The sequence below is a fragment of the Saccopteryx leptura genome, chromosome 7 (genome assembly GCF_036850995.1).
Source record: "Saccopteryx leptura isolate mSacLep1 chromosome 7, mSacLep1_pri_phased_curated, whole genome shotgun sequence".
Lineage (NCBI taxonomy): Eukaryota > Metazoa > Chordata > Mammalia > Chiroptera > Emballonuridae > Saccopteryx > Saccopteryx leptura.
The window spans coordinates 75162999-75176800 of record NC_089509.1 but is presented as its reverse complement, the minus strand read 5'-3'; the positions used below and the strand labels follow the sequence as shown (position 1 = coordinate 75176800).

Below are 13802 nucleotides of genomic sequence, written 5' to 3'. Positions count from 1 at the left end.
CTCTGTGACTTAGTTGTGCTTTTAGTTCAAGATTATGGTGTTATAACTGTGTTAGGATAGGTAAACACTTAGGTTAGGGTGTGTTTAGACTTACACCAAAATTTTGGTTAAGTTACTGTCATAGGAATGGAACTGTGTCATAACTCAAAGAATCCTTGTACCAGATCTTTCTTTTTGGGGGGGGGGGGAATGTATATTAAGCAATTTTCTATTCTTATTAATGATTCTGAAATGCTTTAAATGTTTTCTTTACTTCCCTTCCCTATAGGGTGCTAGAGGATTTCCTGGAGCTCCTGGTCTTCCTGGCCTGAAGGGTCACCGAGTAAGTTCAATTTTTTTGTAATCCTTTCAGATACTGTGGCTTAGTGATATGGTCTGGGGAACATTACCTTCAAAGTCTTTAAAATTCCATTTGTCAGTTGTTCTTAATGGCTATGATTGCAGTAGGCATCTGAAGTTACTAAAATGACAATGCTTGGCCCTGGCTGGTTGACTCAGTGGTAGAGCATTGACCCAGTGATGTTCTGGGTTTGATTCCTAGTCAGGGTACACAGGAGAAGCAATCATTTCCTCGCCACCCCTCCATCTCCCCCTCTCTCTCTTTCTCTCTCTCTCTTGCTCTCCCACAGTCATAGCTTGATTTGTTTGAGCACATTGGCCCCAGTTGCTGAATGTGGCTCCATGGAGCTTCCACCTCAGGCACTAAAAATAGCTTGGTTGCCATCTTGGCCCCAAATGAGCAGAGCATTGACCCCAGATGGTGGTTGCCAGATGGATCCTAGTCAGGGCTTATGTGGTAGTCTGTCTGTTTATCTCCCTCTTCTCACTTGAAAAAAGGAAGAATAAGTAAATAAATAAATAAAATGACAATGCTTTTTTACATCACTTTTGAATTTCATTTGATTCTATAAATAAATTTTGAGTTCTTACTATGTACTGAATACTGTACTACAAAAGGGGACACATTGATAAATGAGAAACTTTCCGTGGCTTTCAGCTTCAGGCTAATGAGGGATTCAGATAAGAAAATAGGCAATTGTTACATAGTGGGATAAGTGACATACTAGAGAGTGACCTAGATCATAGGAGGGCTCAGTCAACCCAGACTTGTAAGTTTGTAGTATGCTTCTCTCTTTGTAACTCAAGATAATTAATTGGTAAATATTATGTGTGATGTACATATAATATAGAAATTGTCTGCCTATCTATCATCTATCTATCTATCTATCTATCTATCTAGTTATTAAATATTTTGAATATCACCCCTGGATATAATCATATTTTATCAGTATATAAACTCTATTTCTTTTCTTATAAGTTCTTTATTTATAGCTATAGGTTAAATTTCTATGAAGTCAAAAAATTTGAAAGGTGAGAACATAGCATGTCAAGAATTTTAAAAGGGAAACTCAAATTTTCTTTGAATAGACTTTCAAAACAATTTTGAGATTTGGAAACATTTAGAGTAACAACCTTAAGTTGGAGATCTGTTTTCATAGGACACTTTAGTAAATATATATATATATATATATATATTTTTTTTTTATGGAAATAATTGTGCTAACCTTGCAAGATTATCATTAAGTATGAGTGAAAATTTTTTTTTTGTATTTTTCTGAAGCTGGAAACGGGGAGAGACAGTCAGACAGACTCCAGCATGCACCCGACCGGGATCCACCTGGCACGCCCACCAGGGGCGATGCTCTGCCCCTCCGGGGCGTTGCTCTGCCGCGACCAGAGCCACTCTAGCGCCTGGGGCAGAGGCCAAGGAGCCATCCCCAGTGCCCGGGCCATCTTTGCTCCAATGGAGCATTGGCTGCGGGAGGGGAAGAGAAAGACAGAAAGGAAGGGGGGGGGTGGAGAAGCAAATGGGCACTTCTCCTATGTGCCCTGGCCGGGAATCGAACCCGGGTCCCCCGCACGCCAGGCCGACGCTCTACCGCTGAGCCAACCAGCCAGGGCCAATATATATATATTTGATTCTTTTTATATGCATCTGAAAAAAATAGTAAAATACAAATTTATGTTTTTCTTCTCAGGGACACAAAGGTCTTGAAGGTCCTAAAGGTGAAGTTGGAGCACCTGGTTCAAAGGTGATTGTATGATACCCTGATTTAAACTCACTGTAGCATTTTGGTTGTGTTTCAAGTGCCAAAAATATTTTCAGAATCCTTTTGAGTGATTCTGGAGGAAAGAGGATTTTAAAAATGAGTAGTTAAGTAGATAAAGGTACTTTTTCTTGGATGAGTAGCAGTAACTTTACCAGGATACATGATATGATCTAACATTGCCACCAAGAATGGACACTATGTCCCTGGGTCTCTGTTCGTGTAGAATGGATATTGTCTTACTATGACGTATGGCACTATGAATCTACCTTTTAAAACAGATTTACTCTTTTTTCTTCTTTAAAATATCAGAGAGGTTTAGATGGGTCATTATCCCTGCTATTTAGTGCTCTTTTAATTCTGGGGCTTTTTGGCCATTGTTTCTTCCCCAAATTTATTTATGTTTCTAGAGAGAGAGAAAACATCAAGGAAGTAAGTACAGAGAACTTTTTAGTGAGAAGTATCATAAGATTCATATGTGCAAAAATATTTGGCTTTAAAATTGTTATTGCTAAACTTCCTATAATAGAACTTAAAGAAATATTTGTCAATTTTAGCTTTGTAAAGTTTTACTTGACTTAAGTATTATCAGACATAAACAAATACCGTATTTCTCCATGTGTAAGATGTTGCAATGTGTAAAATGCACCTTAATTTTTGGGCCTGAAATTTGAAAAAAAAAATGTATTACATAAAGTTATTGAACTCAAGTTTTATTCATCATAAAATTCATACAACTCCTCATCGCTGTCAAAACTCCCACCCATTAACTTGTCCTCATCTGTGTCTGATGACGAATCACTGTCTTCATATATTGCCTCATTCTCATTTTCATCTATGGCATTTGAAATGCCACAAGCACTATATAAGATCAGTTTTTAGACCCTAATTTTTTCAAAAACTGTGCGACTTATACATGGGGAAATACAATAATTACTTTTTTGATACTAATTAATGTGACTAGGTGTGAAGTTCCACCAATATTCTTTAAATCCTCAATTTTATTTTAGACTTTTATTATTATTATTAATTTTAATGGGGTAACATTGATAAATCAAGGTACACATGTTCAAAGTAGACTTATTTTTATAGAAACAAAATTTTCATTGCATTTGGAGAAGTAATATAATAGACTTTTGAGGTCTTTCACTGAAAGGCCTTTCAAATGCCTGTTTTGAAAATATGTGCTTAGATTGATACAGATGTGGAACAAAATGATGTGAATATCAATTATAGGTTCCTCATATTATAATGTGATCTAATTCTTGCTTTAGGGTGAAGCTGGCCCTACTGGTCCGATGGGCGCCATGGGTCCTATGGTATGTATCAATTTAATTATTTGTTCTTTCTTTGCTCTTTAGATTTTATTAAGAGGATGTTTAAATGAAAAAAACCAGAAAGACATGGAAAACATATTTGCTGGTGAAATAATATTGTTTACCAGCTGACAGGCAAGCATACAATAATAATTGCATCCTTCAAATAGAAAAATTTTTTGCATTTTATTGTTTTTCTTAAATGTGAGGATGCTTATTATTTTTTTCTCTCTGTACTCAGTGATCAAATCAAAATTCTTGCAGATTCAGCCCATTAAAGCTAGATTAAGTGAAATCTATTTAGGTAAGATGTGATATGTTATATGTCTCCACAGGTAGAGAGTTTTTTAGACCCCAGATTGTCCCAAGATATGCTATTGCTTGGTGGTCAATTATATTAAATCTCAATTGTTTTGAGTAGGGTGATCAAACTGCCCTAAAGTTTAAGTAAGATTCTTCAGGAGATGTTCTTTTGTTATTTCTCTTTCTCTTATCTACAGGGTCCAAGGGGAATGCCGGGAGAGAGAGGGAGACTTGGGCCACAAGGTGCTCCTGTAAGTTTGTGTATTTTAACTCTCTCAAATGCTTCACTGAAAACGTTTTCTAAATGAGAATAGCAGTACTGGTTGCCTACTTTAAAATTTTTCTCTTTTTATTTTGAAATAAAATTATGTTTACATAAAAATTAGAAAGATAGTATAGAGTTTCTGTATACTCTTCACCTAGCTTCTCTTAATGTTAACATCTTACATAATCACATTCCTTTTGTTGTCTATTTATTTTAATCCAGAAATTATGAAAACATATAGCAACATGAAATATAATCAATGGAAAAACATAAACTGGAATAGTAAAAACATTATAATAATAGGTATTATTTATCAAGCATTTACTATACACTAAGCATTCTTTCAAACATCTTTATTTTATGTTCATTACCATCCTAACAGGTAAGTACTGTGAATGTACCCTTTCAAAGATACGAGTCTCCTGACTATCTACCTTTGATCTATTTTAAATGTACAGAATGAGAAATGTCTTTCTTTCTGTCCATTTGCCTCAAACCTAGGTGGGGGGCATATTCTATTAATTTTCTTCACAGCTCTCTGAAGGTCAGGCTACACTTGCTAATATTTCAAACTTGCAGTTCATTACATTATACCCACTTTGCTTTTGATAATTAAGGACTACCACTTGACTTCAATTATTCTGGGATCCTGTTATCCCCATTAGTACTAGAATCTTAGATTTATGGCATCCCCTACTGCTAATCTCACAGAAGACAGCCACATGTGAACTTTTCAATGCTACCGAAGTCAGTACTGAAGTCAGGGCCCCGGTTTGGGAGAAGTGAGACCCTCTCACTAGGCAATTGCTTACATTTTGGTAAGCCAAGTGTCCTCTGGAAATGTAGAGAATATAGTGAAATATAGTCAGCTGTTGCCTTATCCAGCCTTATATAGCATGTCCAATCTAGTAAGTTTCCTTCTTTGTGCTTTTTTTCTACCATCTGCCAAGCCAGAGCTGGCATTTCTAACTCAGTGTGGGCCATTGCTCTTTTCACATTTCTAAGAAACATCTCTCATGTTAACACCATCTCCCAGGGGCTTTTTCAAGGTGTTAAATGTGTAGCATGGAAGAGTGCTCCCATATCATTAAAATTCTCTTACTCTATATTTTATTTCTCTTGATCCAGTACCATTAGGACCTCTGTTCAGGGAAAAAATTCAGCTTGAAAATTTTATTTTAGAGTCTACTTTCTTATATACATACTACTTCTGGCATCAACTGTATTGAAGTTTAGGTCTGGTTTCCCAGAAAATAGCATAAAAGCAGACTTGTGTGCAGGAAATTTATTGGGGAATGCTTTCAGAGACTACATGTGTGAAGAAATGAATAAAAAAACTAAGGTGTGTCGGGAGAAAGTAAACACTTATAACTGCAACAGACACCTTGGTCTCTGAGAGCCCTCAGTTCCGTGGGAACTATGGAGCGGGGATGGCTTTCAGCTCTTGAATGGGCTTAATCCTTGTACAACTGCATTGACCATGCAAGGAGTATTACTTTGGGAAAGCTACCTTTTTTTGTTGTTGTTAGCTGAGGGCAAACTGTGGGGCAACCGTGAGTCATCAGCTTGTCACAGCAATGGTAGAATGATTACTTCAGTATGCAGAAGAATCTAGGTGATACCACAGCATTCACTCCTACTTAATTTCTTGTGTATACATGTGTGCTTTTTTTTTTTTTTTTTAACTAGGAGCATATTCTTCCTCTGAATTAATATGGCTATTAAAAAGACCAAGATGTTCAAAATTTCATTATATTTTAGATAATTTGATAGAAGGTGATACATTCAAGTAAAAAAGAATGATTTTGATTAGTTTCATTTCTTTCAATCTTGATTTTTCTTTCTTATAGCTATATGGATACATGTATTTATTACTACCTTACCAGTGTGGTATAAATATGTATTTTTACTTCAACTAACTTAGTTAAAGTTATTGTTAGTTAATCTTAATATTCTTTAATATATAACATGGAAATTTTATAAAGCATATTAATTATGAGCAAATATAGTAAAATCTTGTCTCTTTTTCTCTTAATTAGGGACAACGAGGGGCACATGGTATGCCTGGAAAACCTGGGCCAATGGTGAGTTGTATTATTTTTATATTTATTCATTCTTCTATTTTTGTATTCATTAACATTACAGAGCACCTATTGTGTCCCAGTCACTTGGAATAAAAAGATGATAAACACAGAGTACTTGTCTTTAAACATTGATTTGTCTATCAAGGAAGAAAGACATAGCAATTAAGAGCACACTGCTATTGCTAACTGCTATAACAGACTATAGCTTGAAGTTTTGGGATTATAAAGGAGAAAATTCTTACACTTGTAGCTAGAGAAAGATGATAAGGAAGACTTAAAGAAGATCAACTTTCAAGCTAAGTCTTGAAAGAGAAGTATATAAAATGAACAAGAATATAGCATGGTTTACAGCAGGGGTCCCCAAACTAGGGCCCGCGGGCCACATGCGGCCCCCTGAGGCCATTTATCTGGCCCCACCACACTTCCGGAAGGGGCACCTCTTTCATTGGTGGTCAGTGAGAGGAGCATAGTTCCCATTGAAATACTGGTCAGTTTGTTGATTTAAATTTACTTGTTCTTTATTTTAAATATTGTATTTGTTCCCATTTTGTTTTTTTACTTTAAAATAAGATATGTGCAGTGTGCATAGGGATTTGTTCATAGTTTTTTTTTTATAGTCCGGCCCTCCAATGGTCTGAGGGACAGTGAACTGGCCCCCTGTGTAAAAAGTTTGGGGACCCCTGGTTTACAGGATGGATAGATGAAAAGCAGATGAGCTCAGGAAAATACTTACTGGGAGGGTAAATTGGATTTAAAATTATTTCCCCTTAAGATTTTTTCTCCCTTTTTACTTATAAAAAGGAAACAAAGTAGGTATAGTTAAAAAGCACTTTGTAAAACACAAAACTGATAAAATTAAAAGCTGATGGTTCTTAAAAGAACCAGGATAACCTAAAATGAAATTCTTCTTACACTCATATCCTTTAAACCCAGTCTTTAAAGCATTGCTTTAAACTATATGCATATCTTCCCAAATGTAGAATACTGACAAATATCTGCTTCTTATTAGCCTGAAAAAATTGCTTTAAAATATCCAGATGATTCTTAAGTATCATTTTCATACTTTTCAGTCCTAGATTCTGGTACAAAACATAACTTTTGAAAATCTGCCTCTATGAATTGATTAACACAAAGAAACTACATCTCTTAAGAAGCATTTGTTTTAAGGTGAAGGGATTAGCCAAAATCAGACATACATAACATATATATAGACAACAGGATAACAATAGCCAGAGGGAAAGGGAGGGTGAAAGTAAGGGGGTGGGGGTCAAATGAGGGAAAATGGATGTGAAGAGAGACCCTGCATGGGTTGTAGGGGGCACCACAGCAGGCGTCCCCAAACTACGGCCCCCTGAGGCCATTTATCCAGCCCCCACTGCACTTCTGGAAGGGGCACCTCTTTCATTGGTGGTCAGTGAGAGGACCACTGTATTTGGCAGCCCTCCAATGGTCTGAGGGACAGTGAACTGGCCCTCTGTGTAAAAAGTTTGGAGACCCCTGGAGAGGGTGTTATATTGGGTGGGACACTTGAAACCATGTCAACACAATAAATTAAAAATTAAAAAAAGAAGCAATTGTTTTAAACAATTTATGGTTGTTACTGACTCAGTCTTCTATGCTATGACTAGGAAATCCTATTATGTTTCATATCAATGGACATATCTCTTAGCACTATTTCATATCAATGTTGAAAGGTAATTATATAATATTAAAATTACATTATTATTTTTATGTTTCTAAAGTACTAAGTGGATTATTCTTATGTGTCAAAATATAGAATTTTGTTGAAGAATAAAAAATGACATTTAGATAGTGATTAAAATATACATCTGATCATTTTTCTGGTTTCTTTTTATAGGGTCCTCTTGGGATAGCTGGCTCTCCTGGTTTTCCAGGAAATCCTGGGATGAAGGTAAAATGTTAATATATTTAGCTCTTGATTACATGAATTCCAAAGTAAAGAAAGTCATTTTATTAACTGAAGGATATGGAGGTTGCTCTCAACTAACGAAGGAGTTCAGAGTGTTCTTTTTGTCCATAATGGTAGGAAAACAGAAAAAAAAAAGTAAAAATTAGATTACTATACAATATACAATTAAAAGATAATTACTTATAATCATACAAATGTAATATCAAAGAATCTGTTGCATTACGACTCTAAGACCAGACATTTGTAATAGCTGCAAGGAATAAGAGCTTAATCTGAATTGGAACTCTGTTCTTGGATACAGATCCTGGCAGTAATAAATAGCAGAATGTTCTAAACAATAGGAGGCTAAAATAAATCAGTTTGTCATAAGGCGGTTCTCTCATACAATGCTGGCTTTTACTCCTGCCTCTGCCTCTGCCTGACTCTCACATTCCTGCCCAACCCTACCTTCTGTCTTTTAATCCTGACCATTTAAAGGAATGATCTGAGAGGCTATTTGGCACTCCACATGCAAATAGATTAAAGTATTCTCGGATGTTTACATTTTTAGTGGGTCACAATTTATTCTTTCCCTCAATACTTTGGAGAATAAATTCAAGAATTACAGTAAGAGATTTAATACTATATTAGGGATCTGGCTGGATGGTTCAGTGGTAGAACATCAGCCTGGCATGTGAAAGTCCCAGGTTCAATTCCTGGTCAGGGCACACAGGAGAAGCAACCATCTGCTTCTCCACCCTTCTCCTATCTCTCTCTCTCTCTCTCTCTCTCTCTCTTCTCTCTCTCTCTTCTCTTCCCAGAGCCATGGAATGGTTCAAACAAAGTTGGCCCCAGGCACTGAGGTTGGCGCTATAGCCTCCCCTCAGGCACTAAAAATAGCTTGGTTGCCTAGCAATGGAGCTGTGGACCTGCAGGGCAGAATGTCATCTGGTAGGAGCTTGCTGGGTAGATCCCAGGTGGGGTGCATGTAGAAGTCTGTCTCTGTCTCCTGGCCTCTCACTTAAAAAAGAAAGACTATATTAGCTAAATTAATGAATAAATTCAGAACACGACTTTCAAATTGTAAAGAACACAATATATTTGATTACCCCCCACACCCAGTTTCTCTTTGGCAATAATTTTCTTCATCTTGAAGAAAGGATTTACTCTTAAGATTCTGCTGTACAAAATGACTGTGGCCATGGCAATCACCTCACTTCTCTGTACTTCTGGACAATGCTCTAACCCAGTGGTCCCCAACCATTTTTGGGCCACAACCGGTTTAATGTCAGAAAATATTTTCACAGAGTGGCCTTTACGGTGGGACGGATAAATGTATCACGTGACTGAGACAAGTTTCAAGAGTGAGTCTTAGACAGATGTAACAGAAGGAATCTGGTCATTTTTAAAAAATGAAACATCGTTCAGACTTAAATATAAATAAAACGGAAATAATGTAAGTTATTTATTCTTTCTCTATGGACCGGTACCAAATGGCCCATGGACCTGTACCGGTTTGTGGCCCAGGGATTGGGGACCACTGCTCTAACCAACAGAGCTATCCGGCCAGGGCTACCTTACTTCTCTAAATCCTGTTTTCTTATGGAATTTTGTTGAAAGGCAAGTGAAATAATCTATGCAAACCCTTAACACAGTGCTTGATGCAGAGGATGCCCTTGAGATATGTCACTGCTTCTTGTTAGTACTGCTACTCAAATTGGACCTGAACCACAGGACAACCCTCTAACCCTCAAAAATGTCTGCCCTGACATTTCAAATACTCTGAAATGTGAGAGTCATCAAGTCAAATTTTTCTTCAAGCACTCCCTAATGCCATCTTTAAACTGTGCCACAGGGGTGGGACAGCTTTAAAATGATGCCCTAAGTCTTTTTACTAACCAGTTCCTTCTGTTGCTGAGAACTCACTCTGAACTCAGGAAGGTGGGACCTTCTGTTCCCCTCTGACTCTCTTCTGCTCCCTGAAGTACTAAATACTGCTGCCAATTACTCTGGCCATGGAAGACCCAACTTGCCTAAGTACCCTGATCAAAATATGCAAAATCCCCTCTTTCTTCCTGTAAGACCCTCCACCTTTAGACTGAGCTCTGGCTGGAGAATTAAGGAATGAATGAATACTCACACTGTCCAGGACTGACTTAGCAGAAAGTGGTTTTTGCTCCTACTCTGACATCTAGTTAAAACTTTACTAGCAAGCACCGTTTATACAACAGCTCACTGGATACTTCCCTCTCCTCCTGGGTTATTTTAGTGCTGGCTTTCGGCTGCTGAAAACTACTTCTTAAAGTCAAACACTAGCAAAACCATTTTTTAAGGAACTGTTCCCTTAGTCTACCACTAAACCCAACATAAAGTTCCTCAGGTTTTGTTTTTGGCCAGGATTCTGCTATTCTTATAAGGTTCTTCCATGGTCTCTAGATCTCTGGAAGAAGAATAAACTTCTAGTTCTGGTTGTTTGCATTTCATTGAAGGATAATAGAGATTGAAGAAGAATCTTATATATTTATTGATACTAATGAGCTTTCTAAGGCTTAGAATTTTAGTTTTAAAATTTTAGGTTCAGGTCCCTTTAGGATTAGGTATACATAACTACATACTATGTTGGATAAAATGTAAAAATCCACTTAAATGAAGAATAAATTTTAGTATACATATATACATATACCCAAAATATTTAATGGGATAAATTTATACTAAAATTAGTTGTTGTTTATCTGAATTAAAACCTAACTACACATTTTATATTTTGTTTACTGTCTGGACCACACTCTTGGGTTGAAATAAGGGTAGCTATCAGGTTGCCTTGACCACTTTGCTCTGCTGTTAATGCTGCGAGTATTTTTATACCTGAAAGGATGAAAGGATGGGCAAGTAAGTTCACTCCTAGGTTAGACACATATCCCCTGTAAACCAATTTGTGCACTTAAGCCCCATACATGTTTGGGTGTAAAATGTAAAATTCCAAATTAAGTAATCTACTTTGAATCATACTATGCTTATATATATTTTTAAATGAACATTTCCCTTTGTATCCCTTCAGGGAGAAGCAGGTCCTACTGGGGCACGAGGTCCTGAAGGCCCCCAGGGACAAAGAGGTGAAACCGGGCCCCCAGGTCCAGCTGGCTCTCAGGGTCTTCCTGTAAGTTCCTAGTATTTTTAAGAAGTATCACAGAAAGCTGAACATGTTTTATAACATAAAAACAAAGACTGTCTTTTTAATATCTTCCTGTTTGATTTCTGAATGAGTGTTTACAACTCATAAGAAAACCACATTTCCCTTGTAAATTCTGCAAGTTTTGTCTATTTTATGGAAAACATCATAAAAGTGGTTTTTAAAGGATATAATGTTAGTTGACTTTTTTTTTTGGTAACTTTTACTGCCTCCTTTTAGAAGATGAATAGACATCTAAGAATACCACCTTAGATGTGGCTTAATAATTTATAAACTTTTCGTGTGTCTTTTAGGGTACAGTGGGAACTGATGGTACTCCTGGTGCCAAAGGCCCAACGGTAAGCAACTACATTTATGCTACATAAAGTTCAAATAAATACAATGCTCTCGACACTGGCTGTAGACTTTTAAATAAGCCTCTGCTCATCATATCACTTTTGCATTCTGATAGGGCTCCGCCGGGACCTCTGGTCCTCCTGGCTTGCCTGGGCCCCCTGGATCTCAAGGACCTCAGGGTAGCACTGGACCTCCAGGAATTCGAGGCCAGCCGGTAACATTCTTTAAAACAACTGTTATCCGTTAGTGCAATTGAACTAAGATCACCAAGAGAAATAGCATGGAATGAAGTACAGTGAATGATAATGTGACTTATCTGAATGAGGCAAATGAAGATAAGAATCCCTGTAAAGTGAATGCAAATGTCAACATACTGTTTTGATGTTTAAATTCAAAGTGGAATATTATTGCATTATGTTAAAGTTTAGTTTTGTTTTTTTAAAGTAAGGCCATAACTTCATGGTCCACCTCAGAATTTTATGATTAGTTGAATAATAAATATTGTAGAAACATTTGCAAGCCAGCGGAGAAATGTGGAGGTTTAATGGGGATTTATAATCATAATTTGACTAAAAATAGATTCAACAACTATTTCTTGAGAGTTATTCTTTTAATAATTTTTTATGAAATTTATTGGGCTGACATTGGTTAATACAATTATATAGGTTTCAGGTGTACAATTCTACAATACATCATTTGTATATTGTATTGTGTGTTCATCACCCTAATATAAGTCTCCTTCTATCACTTTTTATCTTCCCTTTCCCCCCTTCGACCTCCCCCCACTCTGCCCTTTCCCTCTTGTAAACCTTACTGTTGTCTATGAGTTTTTGTTTCCTTTTGATTAATCCTTTCACCTTTTTCACCCAACCCCCTAAACCCTTCCCATCTGACAGCTGCTGGTCTGTTCTCTGTATCTATGAGTCTGTTTCTATTTTGTTTGTTATTTTTTCATTAGACTCCACATATAAGTGAAAACATATGGGACTTGAAGAGAGATTTCAACATATTGTTCATATGTAATGAGTTTATATAATATATAGAAAATATTTTTAGAAAAAATATTAGGAGCCCATAAGAAAAAAGTAGATTGAATATTTGTGGTTACATATGTTTTAGTTTAAAATATAAAAATTAAAACGTTTTTTTTTCTAGTTCTACTTAAAACAAATATTTTGGATTCAGTTCCAAGTAATTTGGTTATGCTGATAAATACTTTTTAAGTGCTGGTGACAGATTTATTAAAACACGAATGTTGCTGAGAATTCACATTTCATTTTATCACATCCTCAATTTATCAGTCTGGTTTCTACAACTTAAGCTGTGATTGGTATTTAAAGATACACACCTATAAAACCCTGTACAAAAAAAACCCCTAAAACCCTGTGGAGTCAAAGGTGAAATTCCCCATTTGAAATTGTCAAAACTTTTGATAGAATATAAACATAAAATTATTTTGATTATGGGCAAACAAGTCTATTTCCCTAAAATAAACCCTAAGTATAATTTTTATAGAAATTGTCATTGTTTTAATTTTAATTATCAAGTTGGAATAATAACTAAATAATTATGACTCTAGTATGTATGGTAAAAATTAATGTTTAAAAAATAAATCTTGAATGCCACTGTAAAATAATAAACTACCACCATATTCTATTGAATTTTATAAAAATTCACACACATTCTGTAAGCTTTTCAAAATTTAAAAATGATTATGTTATGCTGTTTCTTCAATACTTACTCAGCTCCATAAATTTTTCAAGGCCCATTCACTATAGTTAGTTAAAGCAGGTTGGTTTGGCTAAACATTCTGATTCTTACAACTAAAGATATTTTTGTTTCAGGGTGATCCAGGAGTTCCGGGTTTCAAAGGAGAAGCTGGCCCGAAAGGGGAACCAGTAAGGCTTCAGTTTTTAAAATTATAAGAAGAATGTATATATTGTCTAGAAGTGGACAGGCCCAAATGCTTAAGTGTTAAAACAATAACTATGAGAATTATCCCTTTAGATCAGTGGTAGTCAACCTGGTCCCTACCGCCCACTAGTGGGCATTCCAGCTTTCATGGTGGGCAGTAGCGGAGCAACCAAAGTATAAATAAAAAGACAGATTTAACTGCAGTAAGTTGTTTTATAAAGATTTATTCTGCCAAACTTAGCGAAAATCTGACATAAAGTACTTGGTAAGTAATAATTATTATATGCTTTAACTTGCTGTAACTCTGCTTTATAAATTTTATAAAGTAAAGTTCCTTCCGTACTTTATAAATCACCATTATTGTGGAACCGGTGGGC

General features: G+C 36.1%; 1 protein-coding gene across 1 annotated transcript in view; it reads left to right on the top strand.

Annotated features, from left to right (window-relative positions):
- The window catches only part of COL5A2 (collagen type V alpha 2 chain), a 169156-nt gene that overhangs the window by 117267 nt on the left and 38087 nt on the right, over window positions 1-13802 (top strand). Inside the window, exons 13-22 of the mRNA XM_066344868.1 lie at window positions 269-322; window positions 2040-2093; window positions 3383-3427; window positions 3925-3978; window positions 6032-6076; window positions 7935-7988; window positions 11044-11142; window positions 11469-11513; window positions 11627-11725; window positions 13356-13409. Of these exons, the coding sequence (XP_066200965.1) occupies window positions 269-322; window positions 2040-2093; window positions 3383-3427; window positions 3925-3978; window positions 6032-6076; window positions 7935-7988; window positions 11044-11142; window positions 11469-11513; window positions 11627-11725; window positions 13356-13409 (603 nt within the window). The remainder of the gene's footprint in view (window positions 1-268; window positions 323-2039; window positions 2094-3382; window positions 3428-3924; window positions 3979-6031; window positions 6077-7934; window positions 7989-11043; window positions 11143-11468; window positions 11514-11626; window positions 11726-13355; window positions 13410-13802) is intronic.